A 21,040-nucleotide genomic window follows, 5' to 3' on the forward strand; every position below is an offset into this window, starting at 1 on the left:
TGTATTTTAATAGACCTGGGCTGTATTATAATAGACCTGGGCTGTATTATAATAGACCTGGCCTGTATTATAATAGACCTGGCCTGTATTATAATAGACCTGACCTGTATTTTAATAGACCTGGGCTGTATTATAATAGACCTGGCCTGTATTATAATAGACCTGGCCTGTATTTTAATAGACCTGGGCTGTATTATAATAGACCTGGGCTGTATTATAATAGACCTGGCCTGTATTATAATAGACCTGGCCTGTATTATAATAGACCTGGCCTGTATTATAATAGACCTGGGCTGTATTATAATAGACCTGGCCTGTATTATAATAGACCTGGCCTGTATTATAATAGATCTGGTCTGTATTATAATAGACCTGGCCTGTATTATAATAGACCTGGCCTGTATTATAATAGACCTGGCCTGTATTATAATAGACCTGGCCTGTATTATAATAGACCTGGCCTGTATTATAATAGACCTGGCCTGTATTATAATAGACCTGGTCTGTATTATAATAGACCTGACCTGTATTATAATAGACCTGGCCTGTATTATAATAGACCTGGCCTGTATTTTAATAGACCTGGGCTGTATTATAATAGACCTGGCCTGTATTATAAAAGACCTGACCTGTATTATAATAGACCTGACCTGTATTATAATAGACCCGGACTGTATTATAATAGACCTGGCCTGTATTTTAATAGACCTGGGCTGTATTATAATAGACCTGGCCTGTATTATAATAGACCTGACCTGTATTATAATAGACCTGGCCTGTATTATAATAGACCTGGCCTGTATTATAATAGACCTGACCTGTATTATAATAGACCTGACCTGTATTATAATAGACCCGGCCTGTATTATAATAGACCTGGCCTGTATTTTAATAGACCTGGGCTGTATTATAATAGACCTGGCCTGTATTATAATAGACCTGACCTGTATTATAATAGACCTGGCCTGTATTATAATAGACCTGGCCTGTATTTTAATAGACCTGGCCTGTATTTTAATAGACCTGGGCTGTATTATAATAGACCTGGCCTGTATTATAATAGACCTGGCCTGTATTATAATAGACCTGGCCTGTATTATAATAGACCTGACCTGTATTATAATAGACCTGGTCTGTATTATAATAGACCTGACCTGTATTATAATAGACCTGGCCTGTATTATAATAGACCTGGTAATAAATAAATAAATAAAAACACTTCTGATGGTTAATGATAATACATAAAATAATAAATAGAGCCATTCAGGAGGAAATGTGCAACGGAACATTGAATGAGGATTTATGCTACGATCACTTCCGAGCATAATACCAGCCTAGGTAAAGTTGAAAATGTACCCTGAGGCCTTTGACTCTACAGCTACTGTACTCACCAGTTTCTCCCCAGAGGTCCATGGGTCATCCCTGTAGACTGCCCGAAGCTGGTGCCTTGCAGCTGTATACTTATCATCTTAGGATAGTGCTCTAAGCAACAAACCGCTAAGTAGGAACGCCCTAGACATGACAGACACAATGCCATGATAGAGTCATTTAGCCAAGACCGTGGACATATAGAATACAGTCCCATTAGAGGATTAACATGTGGTAACTATATTTTGTATATGTTTGTTTATGATTTTTTTCATTTTTGTTTCGTTTTCTTTGACACTTAGGCAGATGTTAACAACGCACACACACACACACTCACAAATTAAGTATTTACATTTCCTCCCAAATGAGCGGTGTTGTGGCACTAACTGATGGTTGTATGGGGAACTTGTTTATGGCTCGATCACTTCCTAAGTTACTGTCCAGATCTACCAGCCTGGACGACAGGTATGGAACGGCGATTCCCAACCCGGACATCCCCTGTCCATTCTTGTGGTGGCCTGCTCCTTCTGAATACCTACCAGGGTAAACCACCAGAGGGGGACCGCAATGGTGATCCACAACCAGGACATCCCGTGGTCATTTTTATGGTGGGTTGCAACTTGCAGAATCCTTCCAAGGTTGAACCCACCAGAGGGGAACTGTCATGACTCTCCTGACAGTGGATCAAAAGACCCATCAGCTAGGCAAATGTTTGAAGACCTCCTCTCTCCCACAGAAGAGGGGAAGGGGGACTGTGCCGGTCTTGACACCTTAACACTAGGTCGTAAATTTAGAGAACTTTCTCGCCCTGCAGTATTGGGAAAGAAATCCCTTTGTCTATAGCTTATTATATCTATTATAATACAGGCCAGGTCTATTATACCTTTTTGTAGTCTGAAGGCAGGTTTCCATTGACCCAGATTTATTCTACAAAAGCTGTCGCAAAAAAAATTGTTGCAACATGTGTAATCGAAACAGAAGATCTAGGAGAAGTTTTTGAAAGATCGACAACATTTTATCCGTTCGACGGGGGTTCATTTTTCTTTTGTCGAACTTTATTGCGACAAATGATGGAAACTGTTTTTCGAAAACATGACTGCTGAATATTTTTGAAGGTAAGATGTCATCACGTAACTATAAGCGCCACTCTACGTTTAATTCAAAATGCCTATTACTTTCTAAATCATTTTTTTCAATTATAATTTTTTTTCCATTGAAGGACAAGGCTCTTCCTCACTTTAAAAAATGCGTGAATTGCTTCAACTTGCATTTCTGATTGACTGGCAAGTTTCACCACCCAATTATGTCAGATCTACAGGAGTGTACGTTTCACCGTGGCGCGAACCAGGCGCGAACTAGCCTAGGCAGCTGACAGCAGTGCTTAATTTTTGATCCTGCCAGCACAGGATCCAGCACCTCCCAGTTTAGGATAGATTCCTTCCGGAAACCATTTTCCAGGATTTGCCTCTCCTGGCATGTTTTTTTTTACAAAATGTTTATTCTAATAAGGGCTATTAGAGTTATTTCAAGTTGAGTCCTCTGTAATTCTCATGCCCCCTCAAAAACTTAATGTGAAAAACATGCCTGATATTCTAAGAATTGTTGGGTCAGTGTTGGGTCAGCCCGGGTTTAGCCTATGGTTTGTAGCCTATATTGACCAACGAGTGGCCCTTGCTGTGGTGAGAGAACTAGGAGACTGAGTCTCTATAATCTCCCTCGCTCTCTCTGCTCTGATAGAGACGAGCCTGCAACTCTTCTCTGCAGCAGTTGCACTTAATCGTTTATTTCCTTATAGACTCATAGCCCCACAGAAAGGGTGCTTGAGTTGGTGCAGCACCCGGTACATTAAAATACATTTGCCAAAGTGAATGACTTCTGTCTGTTCAGAAAGAAATGAAATCATTCAGATTACTACACCAGGAGTAGGCCTATAATATAGCCACAGAGGATCAATAGATTTTTTTTTTTTGAAATAGCTGTGGATTGTGTGTAGCCCAATCACAAGTTGGGAACATGTGGCAAATCTGTCAGTGATGCAGCTACAACAGGGCTTCACAATATTTAAAATACAATCACAGGTTGGAAAGCAAATGGATCTGAAAAGAGATGATTCTGTCTGTAGGCTACCAAGTTATCAACTACCAAATAGGCCTATTGAGCGAGCAGCATTGTTAAGGTGTATGGTAGGAATGTCCCAAGTAACCCGGATGGCACTGACCCTCTCACCACGGGATGGAATGCATAGTATAACCTAAGATGAACGACTGAAGCCGTTTACCATAGACCCCCCCCCCCCCCCAGAGCTGTCTTCTACACAAAGTTGTAAGGAAACAGAACTCAGACAGCCAGGCAGAGAAGAGGGTTGTATTTCACAGATGTGGCCGGTTACATTCTGTATTACAAAACCCTTCAAATGATGAGACTCTCCCCCCCATTTGGCTTTCATTCAAAATTATATTATTTATTTAAAACAAAGTGCATAACTTAAATCAACAAACATGTCTGATGAACAGCTGTGGGCTCATCTGGAGGCAGACTTTAGGGTAAACATTGTGTTCATGATGTTTAAATGAAGATAACAAGACTCCCAAATCATACCAAACACTAGACAGATAGCTGCTTACCTACTTGCCTCAGTAGGGTACATGGATGAAAACAAAGATAATATGATAACTTAACATTGTTTGTCAGTTAAAGTAGTGGCTTTTCGGAAGATAATTAAGTTATATTGTACCCTGATCTTTGATATGTATGTGCTTTAGTCAACTCCTACTTTAGCCTACATACTGTAGGTATGCATGACCAGGCTAACTATGGTATATAAAAACTAAAACAGCGTAGAAACCATGCATAAAAGAAAGACAATGCCCTGAAACACAAACAACGGTTACCTGTTTGTTTGCATGTTGATTAAATATAATACCAAGGATAAGTACACATTCAGCTCTGTTACAAGGTAAAGCAGCAGGATTGTCCAAAGAGTAACTTTCACCAGGATGGATAAATATGTAATAGTTGTTGATAAATTGATAAATATGTAATAGTTGTTGATAAATTGATAAATATGTAATAGTTGTTGATAAATTGATAAATATGTAATAGTTGTTGATAAATTGATAAATATGTAATAGTTGTTGATAAATTGATAAATATGTAATAGTTGTTGATAAATTGATAAATATGTAATAGTTGTTGATAAATTGATAAATATGTAATAGTTGTTGATAAATTGATAAATATGTAATAGTTGTTGATAAATTGATAAATATGTAATAGTTGTTGATAAATTGATAAGTTGATAAATTGATAAATATGTAATAGTTGTTGCTTGGCTATAGGAAAGATCCATGTGTGATAGTGACACATCAACATGCATAGGCTGGGAGAACAGGTATGCATACTCACATACTCTTACACTTCTCTTACCATGAAATAGCATAACGTTAAGAAAACCAAACCTAAAATGTATGTTTGAAATAAAACATAAAAAGTCAATAAAAGAGAGTGTAATGATCTAATCCCTGGAAAACTGAATCAGAGTGAACAGAACCCTGATTAAAGAGACTTCTTCTGAAAGTCTGACTCACATTTTCTTGAGGTGGTGGTCACCAGCCCCTGGTACTTGGGAGCAACAGGGTGTGCAGGCTTTTGTTCCAACCCATCATGAACACACCTGATTCAGCTAGTCAGTTCATCTTAATGACCTAGATTAGCTGAACCAGGTGTGTTAGTGCTGGGTTGGAACAAAACCTTGCATACCCTGTAGCCCTCAAAGACCATGATTGGTAACCACTGCCGTAAACAGAAGGATACTCTCTCGTTTCTCATCTTCCTCTTAAAAGAGTCTGGTCTTCGCCTTCTCTTGTGTACCTTTGACTGCAGCGCAGCCTCTTCCTCCCTGGCTATCCTCTTCATCATTATCCTCACTGTCATTGTTGTGTGCCCAGGTTGCCTAAAGAGGGGGGAGCTCTGGTGCAATCACATCTCCATCCTAAATACATGTGAACTGAAACACACAGGGACACCAGTGTAAATGTTAAACATAGGGAAAATACTGTGTGTTGTGCAGATAAGATAGTGATAGCTAGCTGGCTTAGCCTTGCACTGTTATCTTCCCCACACAACGTAAAAACGCTAAAAGCTTGAGATAAAATGATATATAAATGAAAGAGAGGCTCTTGACCTGAAGTTTGGAGAATTTCATGTCCTTGCACCACTGGTCAAATTTCTTCTTCGCTGCCTCCATGGTCCCCACATCGGTCTTCTTACAGTAGACCCTGATAATCTGCTCAGCAAAGCATTCTGGCAGCAGCTTGGACACCTACAGGAACAACAATTGCCGTATATCATGTTTCCAAGATCCAAAGATGATTGGATAATTCTAAAATAGGTATACGTAAGTGGATTGAAGTAGTGACCTGGTCCTGGGGGATCGGAAAAGCTTTGGTTGGGTCGTTCTTAGAGTAGAAACGCACGTTGTCGATGGGGTTCTTCTCCTTCATACCCCAGTCCATGTTGATGATCTGATGGAGAGAAAGATACGGGGGAGAGATGGACATGCAAAGAGACACCTCTTTTCAACAGAGCAGCTGGTAACAAAGGGTTACCTATAGAGAAGGGGGGGGGGGCTATGGTAAAATGTATTCAATCAGTTCCCTGATTGAGGTGAAAAGACTGGACACTCACATTGACAACAAAGTCCTCTGGCTGCAGGGTAACATTTGGATGGTCATTCAGAGCCCTCGCCACCCAGCCTGGCCAGTCCAGGAGCATTTCCTGGGGGAAGAGAAGATGAGGATGAGAGGCACATAATATGAACCTCGTAGAAAGCTCCACTAGTAAGCCATGGAAGGATATCCTCTCCCCAAACACACACACCTGTGAAACCTCCAAGGGCTCCCTAGCCTGGGCCTCTCCCACACACTTGTAGAGGCGTCTGCAGGTGATGTTCTGGAGGATCTCTCTGGCCTCAGCCAGCGCAGGGGACGACGAGTACAGAATCTGCTCAAACACACGGTCTACAGGGGAAGGGAGGAGAGAGGGAGAGAGACAGGGGAGAGGGAGAGAGACAGGGGAAGGGAGGAGAGAGGGAGAGAGACAGGGGAGAGGGAGAGAGACAGGGGAAGGGAGGAGAGAGGGAGAGAGACAGGGGAGAGGGAGAAAGACAGGGGAAGGGAGGAGAGAGGGAGAGAGACAGGGGAGAGGGAGAGAGACAGGGGAAGGGAGGAGAGAGACAGGGGAGAGGGGAGAGAGACAGGGGAGAGGGAGAGAGACAGGGAGAGGGAGAGAGACAGAGGAAGGGAGGAGAGAGGGAGAGAGACAGGGGAAGGGAGGGGAGAGGGAGAGAGACAGGGGAAGGGAGGAGAGAGGGAGAGAGACAGGGGAGAGGGAGAGAGACAGGGGAAGGGAGGAGAGAGGGAGAGAGACAGGGGAAGGGAGGAGCGAGACAGGGGAGAGAGACAGGGGAGAGGGAGAGAGACAGGGGAAGGGAGGGAGAGAGACAGGGGAAGGGAGGGGAGAGGGAGAGAGACAGGGGAGAGGGAGAGAGACAGGGGAAGGGAGGAGAGAGGGAGAGAGACAGGGGAGAGGGAGAGAGACAGGGGAAGGGAGGAGAGAGGGAGAGAGACAGGGGAGAGGGAGAGAGACAGGGGAGAGGGAGAGACAAGGTGATAAGGAGTGTGGGAAGATGAGAGGTAATCATGCAAACCAAACCCAGCAGTAATTATATGGACAGGAATGTGCCACACAAAAAAAACAGGTATGGAAAACGCAGCCTGTTTGGACAGCCTTGACGCCTGGCATAAAACCCAGGTCTGTTTGGACAGCCTTGACGCCTGGCATAAAACCCAGCCTGTTTGGACAGCCTTGACGCCTGGCATAAAACCCAGGTCTGTTTGGACAGCCTTGATGCCTGGCATAAAACCCAGCCTGTTTGGACAGCCTTGACGCCTGGCATAAAACCCAGGTCTGTTTGGACAGCCTTGACGCCTGGCATAAAACCCAGGTCTGTTTGGACAGCCTTGACGCCTGGCATAAAACCCAGCCTGTTTGGACAGCCTTGACGCCTGGCATAAAACCCAGGTCTGTTTGGACAGCCTTGACGCCTGGCATAAAACCCAGGTCTGTTTGGACAGCCTTGACGCATGGCATAAAACCCAGGTCTGTTTGGACAGCCTTGACGCCTGGCATAAAACCCAGCCTGTTTGGACAGCCTTGACGCCTGGCATAAAACCCAGGTCTGTTTGGACAGCCTTGACGCCTGGCATAAAACCCAGCCTGTTTGGACAGCCTTGACGCCTGGCATAAAACCCAGCCTGTTTGGACAGCCTTGACGCCTGGCATAAAACCCAGGTCTGTTTGGACAGCCTTGACGCCTGGCATAAAACCCAGGTCTGTTTGGACAGCCTTGACGCCTGGCATAAAACGCAGCCTGTTTGGACAGCCTTGACGCCTGGCATAAAACCCAGCCTGTTTGGACAGCCTTGACGCCTGGCATAAAACCCAGCCTTGTTGGACAGCCTTGACCCCTGGCATAAAACCCAGCCAACCAGAGGTTTGAGAGTACGTAGAACAGACCAGAGCCATTCTACACTTTATATTTCTATGGGGTTGAACAGACCAGTGAGTTTAGTGTAGGCCTCCATGTTCTCTATTGCCGTTGAGATTTTGAACATCTGTCCCCCTGAACCTTGTATCTGGATGTGGGGGTCCGCCAAGACAAAGGCCTCTGTGATCCTGAAAAAAAGACAAGACAATATAACATCTAATTTTGAACAAATAACATACAGCAGAAAGGTTTCTGAGAACCTGTATGAATGTATAAAAGATAGGAAATAAGACAGAGATACAGTACCAGTCAAAAGTTTGGACACACCTACTCATTCCAGGGTTTTTCCTTTGTTTTCTACTTTGTAGAATGATAATGAAGACATCAAAATTAAGACATGTTAAACAAATCAAAATATATTTTATATTTGAGATTCTTCAAACTAGACACCCTTAGCCTTGATGACAGCTTTGCACACTCTTGGAATCTGGGGTAAACTTTGAACATTGTTATACTCAGAGTATAGGAACATTAGTTACAAAGGAGACATGAGGGGTTCCATAATGAAGCTTGGGAGGGGCTGAGTGCAAGGAAACCAACCGCATGTGACAGTACTAATAAGGGGAGAAACCGCTGAAGGCTCATATCACTTAGTTCCCTGATTAGCAAGAATGATGCAATGTTTAGCGATAAGGAGGAGACACCACCCAAAGTGGGGTATGAATACCACCACGGGGGAAGCCATGTCTGTGTCTGAATTACAGCTGTAACGACCCTTTGGGAAGAATTCAACTTGGTCAAGCTTCTCTAGTGTCCGTGAGTTACTTACTCTGAAAGATTTAAACCTAACAGTAGTCACCTGGAATACATTTCAAATAAAAGGTGTGCCTTGTTAAAGTTCATTTGTGGGATTTCTTTCCTCCTTAATGCGTTTGAGCCAATCAGATGTGTTGTGACAAGGTAGGGGTGTTATACAGAAGATCGCCCTATTTGGTAAAAGACCAAGTCCATATTATGGCAAGAACAGCTCAAATAAGCAAAGAGACACGACAGTCCATCATTACTTTAAGACATGAAGGTCAGTCAATAAGGAAAATGTCAACAACTTTGACAGGTCATCTGATGCAGCACTCCAGCAGTCGCAAAAACCATCAAGTGCTATGATGAAACTGGCTCTCATGAGGACCGCCACAGGAAAGGAAGACCCAGAGTTACCTCTGCTGCTGAGGATAAGTTCATTAGAGTTACCAGCCTCAAATTGCAGCCCAAATAAATGCTTCACAGAGTTCAAGTAACAGACACATCTCAACATCAACTGTTCAGAGGAGTCTGCGTGAATCAGGCCTTCATGTTTGAATTGCTGCAAAGAAACCACTACTAAAGGACACCAATAAGAATAAGAGACTTGCTTGGGCCAAGAAACCCAAGCAACGGACATTAGACCGGTGGAAATATGTCCTTGGTCTGATGAGTCCAAATTCGAGATTTTTGGTCTTTGTGAGACGCAGAGTAGGTGAACAAATGATCTCCTCATGTGTAGTTCCCACCATGAAGCACGGAGGAGGTGGTGTGATGGTGTGGGGGTGCTTTGCTGATGACACTGTGAGTGATTTGTTTAGAATTGAAGGCACACAATCACCATGGCTACAACAGCATTCTGAAGTGATACGCCATCCCATCTGGTTTGAGCTTAGTGGGACTATCATTTGTTTTTCAACAGGACAATGACCCAACACACCTCCAGGCTGTGTAAGGGCTATTTGAACAAGAAGGAGAGTGATGGAGTGCTGCATCAGATGACCTGGCCTCCACAATCACCCGGCCTCAACCCAAATGAAATTGTTTTGGATGAGTTGGACCGCAGAGTGATGAAAAAGCAGAACAACAAGTGCTCAGCATATGTGGGAACTCCTTCAAGATAGTTGGAAAAGCATTCCAGGTGAAGCTGGTTGAGAGAATGCCAAGCTTGTGCAAAGCTGTCATCAAGGCAAATGGTGGCTACTTTGAAGAATCTAAAATATATTTTGATATGTTTTACCATTGTTTGGTTACTACATGATTCCATATGTGTTATTTCATAGTTTTGATGTCTTCACTATTATTCTACAATGTAGAAATAGTACAAAACCATTGAATGAGTTGGTGTGTCCAAACTTTTGACTGGTACTGTAGGGCTCCCGAGTGGCGCAGAAGTCTAAGGCACTGCATCTCAGTGCTAGAGGCGTCACTACAGACCCTGGTTCGATTCCATGCTGAATCACAACCGGACGTGATTGCGAGTCCCATAGGGCGGTGCACAATTGGCCCAGCGTCGTCCGGGTTTGGCCGGTGTAGGCCGTCATTGTAGATAAGAATTTGTTTTTACGTTTTTAAAAACTGACAAAGTAATGGAAACTCGAGTAAATGAGGGATACAAAGCGTATTTAAAGTAGGTGCTTCCACACAGGTGTGGTTTCTGAGTTAATTAAGCAACAAACATGCTGGGCAGGCCATTATTTTGGCTACCACGACTATGTCCCTATAGGATAACAATGCCAACTCGGCTCCATCATTCATTGAATAAGATCGCTCATTTATCACAAAACAAACTGATATTGCCAACTACTTTAATTTTATTTTTCATTGGCAAGATAAACAAGCTTAGGGATGACATGCCAGCAACAAATGCTGACAATACACATACATTTCTATCGGACCAAATTATGAAAGACAAGAATTGTACTTTTGAATTCCGTAAAGTGAGTGTGGAAGACGTGAAAAAAATATTGTTGTCTATCAACAATGACAAGCCCCTGAGGTCTGACAACTTGGATGGAAGATTACTGAGGATAATAGGGGATGATGTTGCCACATCTTCAATATAAGCCTCCTAGAGCGTGTGCCCTCAGGCCTGGAGGGAAGCTTAAGTTATTCCACTACCCAAGAATAGTAAAGCCCCCTTTACTGGCTCCAATAGCCGACCAATCAGCCTGTTACCAACACTTAGTAATCTTCAACCCTTAGTGTTTGACAACATACAATGCTATTTCACAGTAAACAACTTTCAGCACGCTTATAGAGAAGGACACTCAACAAGCACAGCACTTACACAAATGACTGATGATTGGCTGAGAGAAATTGATGATAAAATGATTGTGTTGTTAAACTTCAGCGCAGCTTTTGACATTATCAATCATAGTCTGTTGCTGGAAAAGCATGTGTTATGATTTTACACCCCCTGCTATAATGTGGATAGATTGTTACTTGTCTAACAGAACTCAGAGGGTGTTATTTAATGGAAGCCTCTCAAACATAATCCAGGTAGAAGCAGGAATTCCCCAAGGCAGCTGTTTTATCAATCTTTACTAATGACATGCCACTGGCTTTGAGTAAAGGGTTAGGATTAGGCTTTGAGTAAAGGGTTAGGGTTAGGCTTTGAGTAAAGCCAGTGGCATGCTGTTAATAAAGATTGAAAAAACAGCCCCCCACACCTCTCCGATTCAGAGGGGTTGGGTTAAATGACTCCTGCACCTCTCCGATTCAGAGGGGTTGGGTTAAATGACCCCTGCACCTCTCCGATTCAGAGGGGTTGGGTTAAATGACTCCTGCACCTCTCCGATTCAGAGGGGTTGGGTTAAATGACTCCTGCACCTCTCCGATTCAGAGGGGTTGGGTTAAATGACTCCTGCACCTCTCCGATTCAGAGGGGTTGGGTTAAATGACTCCTGCACCTCTCCGATTCAGAGGGGTTGGGTTAAATGACTCCTGCACCTCTCCGATTCAGAGGGGTTGGGTTAAATGACTCCTGCACCTCTCCGATTCAGAGGGGTTGGGTTAAATGACTCCTGCACCTCTCCGATTCAGAGGGGTTGGGTTAAATGACTCCTGCACCTCTCCGATTCAGAGGGGTTGGGTTAAATGACTCCTGCACCTCTCCGATTCAGAGGGGTTGGGTTAAATGCGGAAGACACATTTCAGTTGAATGCTCTCATGGAAGAGAGATTGACTTCCTCATTACTTGTTTTTGTAAGAGGTGTTGACAAGCTGAAGGTACCGAGCTGTCTATTTAAAACACTGGCACACAGCTCGGAGACCCATGCATTCCCCACAAGACATGCCACAAGAGATTTCTTCATAGTCCCAAGTCCAGAACAGACTATGGGAGGTGCACAGTCCTACATAGAGCCATGACAACATGGAAATCTATTCCACATCAGGTAACTGATGCAGGAGAATCAGATTTAATTGAACAGCGGGGACTGTGAAGTAACACAAACATAGGCACATACACACGCATGATAACGTACACACAGACATACATGGATGTTTTGTTGTAGATAGTAGTGGAGTAAAGGCCTGAGGGCACACAGTGTGTTGTGAATTCTGTAACGAATCTATTGTAATGTTTTTTAAATTGTATAACTGCCTAAATTTTGCCGGAACCCAGGAAGAGAAGCCGCCGCTTTGGATCCATAATAAATACAAAATACAAATGCCCCCACACACAGGGCATTTTTTATTTATTTATTTATTTAACCTTTATTTAACCAGGTAGGCAAATTGAGAACACGTTCTCATTTACAATTGCGACCTGGCCAAGATAAAGCAAAGCAGTTCGACACATACAACAACACATAGTTACACATGGAGTAAAACAAACATATAGTCAATAATACAGTGAAAAAAAATAAGTCTATATACAATGTGAGCAAGTGAGGTGAGATAAGGGAGGTGAAGGCAAACAAATATATGTATAAATAAATAAAAATATAAAAAGGCCATGGAGGTGAAGTGAATACAACACAGCAAGTAAAATAAAAACTAAAAAAACACTGGAATGGTTGGTTTGCAGTGGAAGAAAGTGCAAAGTAGAGACAGAATATAATGGGGTGCAAAGGAGCAAAATAAATTAATAAATAAATACAGTAGGTAAAGAGGTAGTTGTTTGGGCTGAATTGTAGATGGGTTATGTACAGGTGCAGTAATCTATGAGCTGCTCTGACAGCTGGTGCTTAAAGCTAGTGAGGGAGAATAGGTGTTTCCAATTTCAGACATTTTTGTAGTTCGTTCCAGTCATTGGCAGCAGAGAACTGGAAGGAGAGGCGTCCAAAGGAAGAATTGGTTTTGGGGGTGACTAGAGAGATATACCTGCTGGAGCGCGTGCTACAGATAGGTGCTGCTATGGTGACCAGCGAGCAGAGATAAGGGGGGACTTTACCTAGCAGGGTCTTGTAGATGACCTGGAACCAGTGGGTTTGGCGACGAGTATGAAGCAAGGGCCAGCCAACGAGAGTGTACAGGTCGCAGTGGTGGGTAGTATATGGGGCTTTGGTGACAAAACGGATGGCACTGTGATAGACTGCATCCAATTTATTGAGTAGGGTTTTGGAGGCTATTTTGTAAATGACATCACCGAAGTCGAGGATTGGTAGGATGGTCAGTTTTACAAGGGTATGTTTGGCAGCATGAGTAAAGGATGCTTTGTTGCGGAATAGGAAGCCAATTCTAGATTTGACTTTGGATTGGAGATGTTTGATGTGAGTCTGGAAGGAGAGTTTACAGTCTAACCAGACACCTAGGTATTTGTAGTTGTCCACATATTCTAAGTCAGAACCGTCCAAAGTAGTGATGTTGGACAGGCGGGCAGGGGCAGGCAGCGATCGGTTGAAGAGCATGCATTTGGTTTTACTTGTATTTAAGAGCAGTTGGAGGCCACGGAAGGAGAGTTGTATGGCATTGAAGCTCGCCTGGAGAGTTGTTAACACAGTGTCAAAAGAAGGGCCAGAAGTATACAGAATAGTGTCGTCTGCGTAGAGGTGGATCAGAGAATCACCAGCAGCAAGAGCGACATCATTGATGTATACAGAGAAGAGAGTCGGTCCAAGAATTGAACCCTGTGGCACCCCCATAGAGACTGCCAGAGGCCCGGGCAACAGACCCTCCGATTTGACACACTGAACTTGATCAGAGAAGTAGTTGGTGAACCAGGCGAGGCAATCATTAGAGAAACCAAGGCTGTCGAGTCTGCCAATGAGGATGTGGTGATTGACAGAGTCAAAAGCCTTGGCCAGGTCAATGAATACGGCTGCACAGTATTGTTTCCTATCGATGGCGGTTACGATGTCGTTTATGACCTTGAGCGTGGCTGAGGTGCACCCATGACCAGCTCTGAAACCAGATTGCATAGCGGAGAAGGTGTGGTGGGATTCGAAATGGTCGGTAATCTGTTTGTTGACTTGGCTTTCGAAGACCTTAGAAAGGCAGGGTAGGATAGATATAGGTCTGTAGCAGTTAGGGTCAAGGGTGTCCCCCCCTTTGAAGAGGGGGATAACCGCAGCTGCTTTCCAATCTTTGGGGATCTCGGACGACACGAAAGAGAGGTTGAAGAGGCTAGTAATAGGGGTGGCAACAATTTCAGCAGATAGTTTTAGAAAGAAAGGGTCCAGATTATCTAGCCCGGCTGATTTGTAAGGGTCCAGATTTTGCAGCTCATTTAGGACATCAGCTGACTGTATTTGGGAGAAAGAGAAATGGGGGAGGCTTGGGCGAGTAGCAGAGGGGAGGGCAGTGCTGTTGTCCGGGGTAGGGGCAGCCAGATGGAAAGCATGGCCAGCCGTGGAAAAATGCTTATTGAAATTCTCAATTATAGTGGATTTGTGGGTGGTGACAGTGTTTCCTATCTTCAGAGCGGTTGGAAGCTGGGAGGAGGTGTTCTTATTCTCCATGGACTTTACGGTGTCCCAGAACTTTTTTGAATTTGTGTTGCAGGAAGCAAATTTCTGCTTGAAAAAGCTAGCCTTGGCTGTTCTAACTGCCTGTGTATATTGGTTTCTGGCTTCCCTGAAAAGTTGCATATGACGGGGGCTGTTCGATGCTAATGCAGAACGCCATAGGATGTTTTTCTGTTGGTTAAGGGCAGTCAGGTCAGGAGAGAACCAAGGGCTATATCTGTTCCTGGTTTTAAATTTCTTGAATGGGGCATGCTTATTCAAGATGGTGAGGAAGGCATTTTAAAAAAATGACCAGGCATCCTCTACTGACGGGATGAGATCGATATCCTTCCAGGATACCCCGGCCAGGTCGATTAGAAAGGCCTGCTCGCTGAAGTGTTTCAGGGAGCGTTTGACAGTGATGAGTGGAGGTCGTTTGACCGCTGACCCATTACGGATACAGGCAATGAGGCAGTGATCGCTGAGATCTTGGTTGAAAACAGCAGAGGTGTATTTGGAGGGCAAGTTTGTTAGGATGATATCTATGAGGGTACCCGAGTTTACGGAATTGGGGTGGTACCTGGTAGGTTCATTGATAATTTGTGTGAGATTGAGGGCATCAAGCTTAGATTGTAGGGTGGCTGGGGTTTTGAGCATGTTCAAATTTAGGTCGCCTAGCAGCACAAACTCTGAAGATAGATGGGGGGCAATCAGTTCACATATAGTGTCCAGAGCACAGCTGGGGGCAGAGGGTGGTCTATAGCAGGCGGAAACGGTGAGAGACTTGTTTTTAGAGAGGTGGATTTTTAAAAGTAGAAGTTCAAATTGTTTGGGAACAGACCTGGATAGTAAGACAGAACTCTGCAGGCAGTCTTTGCAGTAGATTGCAACACCGCCCCCTTTGGCCGTTCTGTCTTGTCTGAAAATCTTGTAATTGGGGATGAAAATGTCTGAGTTTTTGGTGGTCTTTCTAAGCCAGGATTCAGACACGGCTAAAACATCCGGGTTGGCAGAGTGTGCTAAAGCAGTGAACAAAACAAACTTAGGGAGGAGGCTTCTAATGTTAACATGCATGAAGCCAAGGCTATTACGGTTACAGAAGTCATCAAAAGAGAGCGCCTGGGGAATAGGAGTGGAGCCAGGTACTGCAGGGCCTGGATTCACCTCTACATCACCAGAGGAACAGAGGAGGAGTAGGATAAGGGTACGGCTAAAAGCTATGAGAATTGGTCGCCTAGAGCTACTAGAGCAGAGAGTAAGAGGAGGTTTCTGGGGGCGGTAAAATAGTTTAAAGGAATAATGTACAGACAAAGGTATGGTAGGATGTGAATACAGTGGAGGTAGACCTAGGTATTGAGTGATGATGAGAGAGATATTGTCTCTAGAAACATCATTGAAACCAGGTGATGTCATCGCATATGTGGGTGGTGGAACTGAGAGGTTGGATATGGTATAGTGAACAGGGCTAGAATCTCTACAGTGAAATAAGCCAATAAACATTAACCAGAACAGCAATGGACAAGGCATATTTACATTAAGGAGAGGCATGCTTAATCGGGTGATCAATAAGGGTCCAGTGAGTAGAGGTTGGTTGGGGTCGTGGCGATCCAGACAGCTGGCCGGGTATGTGGCTCTCGGTAGCAGCATAGGATGGAGGTCTGTTTGTAGATACCTCGTGCGTTTCCGACGGTAAGTTAGTGGGGTTCCGTGTAGTGGGGTTCCGTGTGGAAGAGGGGATCAATCCAAATTGGCAAAATAGATATAGTGACCCAAGGAAAAAATAAAATAAATAAATAATAATAATAATAGTTGTCCGGTATGCTTATTCAGGTAGCAGCCGATAAGACAGCTAACGATTAGCGGGCCTCAGGTGAGCGTTCAGGTAACGTCGGGACGGAGGTGCCAGTTGGATAAATCCCTCGGGCAGATAACGTCGGCAGTCAGACGTGAAGGCCCGGTGGGGTTCCGTATCTGCAGCAGCAACAAAAGAAACGGGTCCGGATGGTGATGGAACTCCTCAGCTGGCTAGCTCCAGGATGATTTGAGTTTGCTCCGGGGTCAACGTAAGCCAATCGTCACACGGTTTGCAGCTAGCTAGCTGCGAAGTCAAGGTGCAAGTGACCAGAGCCTGCGGCTGGAATCCGGGGAAACTGAGAGAGAAGAAAAGTCCCGGAATGCTCCGGTCCGAGTCGCGTTGCACAAAAGTGCCGGTAGATTATCGAGCTAGAGGAATAGCTGATGACAACAACACGAGGGCAGCTGAAAACCAACGCTAGCCAGCAAACCGGCTAATTTCGGGGCAGCTACAGATTAGCTTCTGGCTAGCTATCGGAGTAGCTACTGGTTAGCTTTCAGGCTAGCTTCTGAATTAGCCCCTGGCTGGCTTCCACGATGGATTTTCAGTTTGAGGTAAATAATACTTTTTAGTAATTGGTGAAGCGGGTTGCAGGAAAGCTTTTGCAGGAAAGCTTTTTGTAGTTGAGTTCTTGGATAATAAAATAAATAAAAGATAAGTGAAGAGAGGTGTAAATATATATATATACAGGACACAACAATACGGAACAGAAAAAGACGTCTGAACTGCTAAGCAACCTTGGAGAGAATGTGAATGCATGAGTGGTCACTGAATGGTTTGATGAGCCTGAACACGATGTAAACCATATGCCATGACAGTCTCAGTCACCAGATCTCAACCCAATTGAACACTTATGGGATATTCTGCCACAATCAACAAAACAACAAATGATAGAATGTATTGTGGAAGGTGTCGCCTCCGTCCACTAGAGTTCCAGACACTTAGAAACGATGCCAAGGTGCACTGAAGCGGTTCTGGCTCGTAGTGGCCCAACGCCCTATTAAGACACGATGTTGGTGTTTCCTCTATCTGGCAGTTACCTGTATTAAACACCTGTTGAGGTGAGAGTACTTACATCTGGCTCGTAGTGGCCCAACGCCCTATTAAGACACGATGTTGGTGTTTCCTCTATCTTGCAGTTACCTGTATTAAACACCTTTTGAGGTGAGAGTACTTACATCTGGCTCGTAGTGGCCCAACGCCCTATTAAGACACGGTGTTGGTGTTTCCTCTATCTTGGCAGTTACCTGTATTAAACACCTGTTGAGGTGAGAGTACTTACATTGTCTCTATGATTTTGCACACCTTGTGCTGGTAGGCTCTTCTATGCAGGCAGTTGCGTGTGTGGAACATGTCATACAGATTACCCACTTCCTGTATGTGGACAACACACATGGATATCACCACTAAACTTCCTGTATGTGGACAACACACATGGATATCACCACTAAAATTCCTGTATGTGGACAACACATGAATCCCTAACTATATCACCACTAAACTAGGCTAATCCCTCACTATATCACCACTAAACTAGGCTAACCCCTAACTATATCACCACTAAACTAGGCTAATCCCTCACTATATCACCACTAAACTAGGCTAACCCCTAACTATATCACCACTAAACTAGGCTAACCCCTAACTATATCACCACTAAACTAGGCTAATCCCTCACTATATCATCACTAAACTAGGCTAATCCCTAACTATATCACCACTAAACTAGGCTAATCCCTAACTATATCACCACTAAACTAGGCTAATCCCTACCTATATCACCACTAAACTAGGCTAATCCCTACCTATATCACCACTAAACTAGGCTAATCCCTAACTACTTTAACAATAATGAAAAGTTGAATGAAAACATAAATGAAGTGAATGAATGGGAGGTGTAATCGAGGGCCAAACTGAAGCATTTACCTTGTTTCGGGTGCAGATTTGATTTTTCCCGTCCACCTCACACACACGGGCAAACTTGAGGAAGCGACGGTAGTCAAAGTTATTTTGGATGCCCAGGTAGAAGCAGTCCCTGTGGAGTGAGAAAGTGAGGGAGTCTGTTGGTTTTGTCTGGGTTTTCCTTTACCTATCATACTGTTTTTGATTTATCCATTATGTTAAAATGTTGTTTAACTTTTTTTAAATAAAAGAAAAATCATTTTCAATGTTCCTGTTGTCATTTATGTAAAAAAAAAAGCATCTCAATAAACAAAATGTAAATGTTTATGCATTTCCTTTGCTCTACAATGAAATGGTAGTTCCACAAAATGAGTGTTGTGTTTCTTCGATATTTTAAGCAGAAATTATGCACCAATATTCTATTATTGGAATTTTAAAGCCTGTTATATTAAACTAAGTGCCCTTTAATATAGAGCACATGGAGAATTCAATTAATCAGATTATTTTATATGAATAAAGGCTTAAGTGCTAAAATTCTACATTTTGACATGTCCCTCCGTCAACCCTGTCACTTCTACGAAGATTTTAACCCAATTAATCCAACAAAAGTTCCTTTTTTGTGTGAAGCTTCCATTCAAATGCTACTCCCTGTTATACACACCAAGCGTCCATTATGGCAGATTTCAGATGAAATCATCAACCCTGTAACTTTTGATGGGTTCCGACTGATATGAAATATACTTCTTCATGTCACTGAAGGGGGAACGTATAACATTTACATTCTGTCAGGATATTATTGTTCGCCATCAGGGATCCTATGGGAGAAGAGACACAGTCTGGTAGAAGTGATCATGACAGCCGTGACTTAGAGAAGAGCACTTTGGGCAGAGGTCAGGTTAGATGAAGTGAGGAAGAACATATATGTGACTCACCACCAGGATTCGGTCTTATGTAGCAAAATGTGAAATGGTGTAGCGACTAGGGTTGCAAAGGGTCGGAAACTTTCCCGGAACTTTTCCTTGGGAACTTAAGCCCGGGAATCTGGGGAATGTTGATATGTTGATTCATAAAAAAAAGTGATCTTATAACAGTGAACCTGTTTTGTGGGAAACACAAGAGGCAATTCTAGATCTTGTGGCATATTTAGGTTAAACTATCCCCAATTCAATGGAATTGCAACCCTCTGCATGCACAGTGCATTCTTCCATCACATGTACAGCTGATTCTCAAGATCTTGCACACTAATGAGATGCTATTGAGCCCAACACTACTACACTGTCTGAGCCAAGGACTACATGCTTTCTGGTAAGTTTTGATTACAATACTGGGTGGGGTGAATATATTTTATGACAGATAATGTTTTTGATAACTAGTAAATAGTAGCCAACAGCAAAGTGTGTTTAAATCATTTCTAACTTGTTAACAATTTCTGCTAGTTAGTAGCAAAAACTACGTGGTTATCCGAGGAGTGTTAATTCACCTGTTTTCATACATGTTTCATTCTAAAACATTTATCTTACAAATGAGTTGTTTAACTACTTAACTCTTTATCTGTATATGGAATTGTATTTGTTGTTTCCTTTAATAATTTTTCCCTACTCTTTACAGGAAAATGCCACAGGCACTATCTGATGTATGGAGACATTTCACTGCAGGTAATTTAGAAGGACAACCTGTGTACATTTGCAAATGCTGTGCCAAATCATATGTGAAGAATGCGACAAAGATACAGAATCATCTGGCCAAGTGCATAAAGTTCCCTCAGCGCTCACAACAAGCAACCTCTGACAAAAGTCCCTCTACTTCAAGTCGAGGTGAAACTTATGAACCAGACTCCTTAGCAACAGCTCATGGTCCTCCTGGAATCAGAAGGTTATTTGACTCAATGGAGGAACGTAGTCAGAGAAATGCTGATGAATGTCTTGCTCGAGCTGTGTATGCAACTGGTTCACCTCTGATGCTCACAGGCAATGAGTATTGGAAGAGATTTCTGAATGTGTTACGTTCCCCAGTTTCTGTGTTGTAGTTTCTATTTGAGTGTGTGTGTTTCAGGAGATGGCTTCCTGGAATTTCTCCCCAAGCAGCTGATTGGTCGGCCCCAAATGGATGATTGGAGAGCTGACCCCGCCCCCTCGTCAAGATACAGCTGTCTCTAATTACCATTGCCACCTGAAGCTATAAAAGCCAGTGTTCTGTGCAGAGAGAGATCATAGGAGAGAAGAAATGTAGAGAGAGATTGAATGTTATATAGATCATTGCTGAGAGAGAAGGTTGATGGCTGAGTGTTATAGCATGTTGGTTGATGGTATGTACTGTGTTAGTTGTTGCTGGTAGCAGCTTTGATATGTTCTGTGTTTGTTGCTTTGTCAGAGCTTCTTTAGTGGCCTGAGTTAGTTGACTCAGTTTTGTTGTGAAGTGGATGGTTTGTTATTCTGTTTCATTTGTTCCCAGGGGGGAAGTGGAAGGCACCTTGGGATTGCTAAGGCAAGAGGCCTGCGGGCATACATATACCTGTAGTGTTTACTATGTCTATGCACACTAGGTAAGACCTGGGCGGACCATCCCCTGTATTTTGGTTAGTGCACCAGGTGGTGCTAAGTTAGGTAAGTAGTGGGTAGGCAGGGTGTTGTGTTCCCTCTTTTCAGAGGCGTGCGTAATATAATGGGGGCTCATCCGGGA

General features: G+C 43.5%; 1 protein-coding gene across 1 annotated transcript in view; it reads right to left on the minus strand.

Annotated features, from left to right (window-relative positions):
* Positions 1–3,718: 3,718 nt before the first annotated feature.
* LOC139560607 (deoxynucleoside triphosphate triphosphohydrolase SAMHD1-like) overlaps positions 3,719–21,040 on the minus strand; it is a 33,558-nt gene continuing 16,236 nt past the window's right edge. Inside the window, exons 9-16 of the mRNA XM_071377537.1 lie at positions 18,386–18,494; positions 17,742–17,833; positions 7,988–8,103; positions 6,247–6,386; positions 6,055–6,144; positions 5,787–5,891; positions 5,552–5,689; positions 3,719–5,374 (exon numbers count right to left, since the gene is read on the minus strand). Of these exons, the coding sequence (XP_071233638.1) occupies positions 5,360–5,374; positions 5,552–5,689; positions 5,787–5,891; positions 6,055–6,144; positions 6,247–6,386; positions 7,988–8,103; positions 17,742–17,833; positions 18,386–18,494 (805 nt within the window). The 3' untranslated portion in view covers positions 3,719–5,359. The remainder of the gene's footprint in view (positions 5,375–5,551; positions 5,690–5,786; positions 5,892–6,054; positions 6,145–6,246; positions 6,387–7,987; positions 8,104–17,741; positions 17,834–18,385; positions 18,495–21,040) is intronic.

Source organism: Salvelinus alpinus, chromosome 30 (assembly GCF_045679555.1).
Source record: "Salvelinus alpinus chromosome 30, SLU_Salpinus.1, whole genome shotgun sequence".
Taxonomy (NCBI): domain Eukaryota; kingdom Metazoa; phylum Chordata; class Actinopteri; order Salmoniformes; family Salmonidae; genus Salvelinus; species Salvelinus alpinus.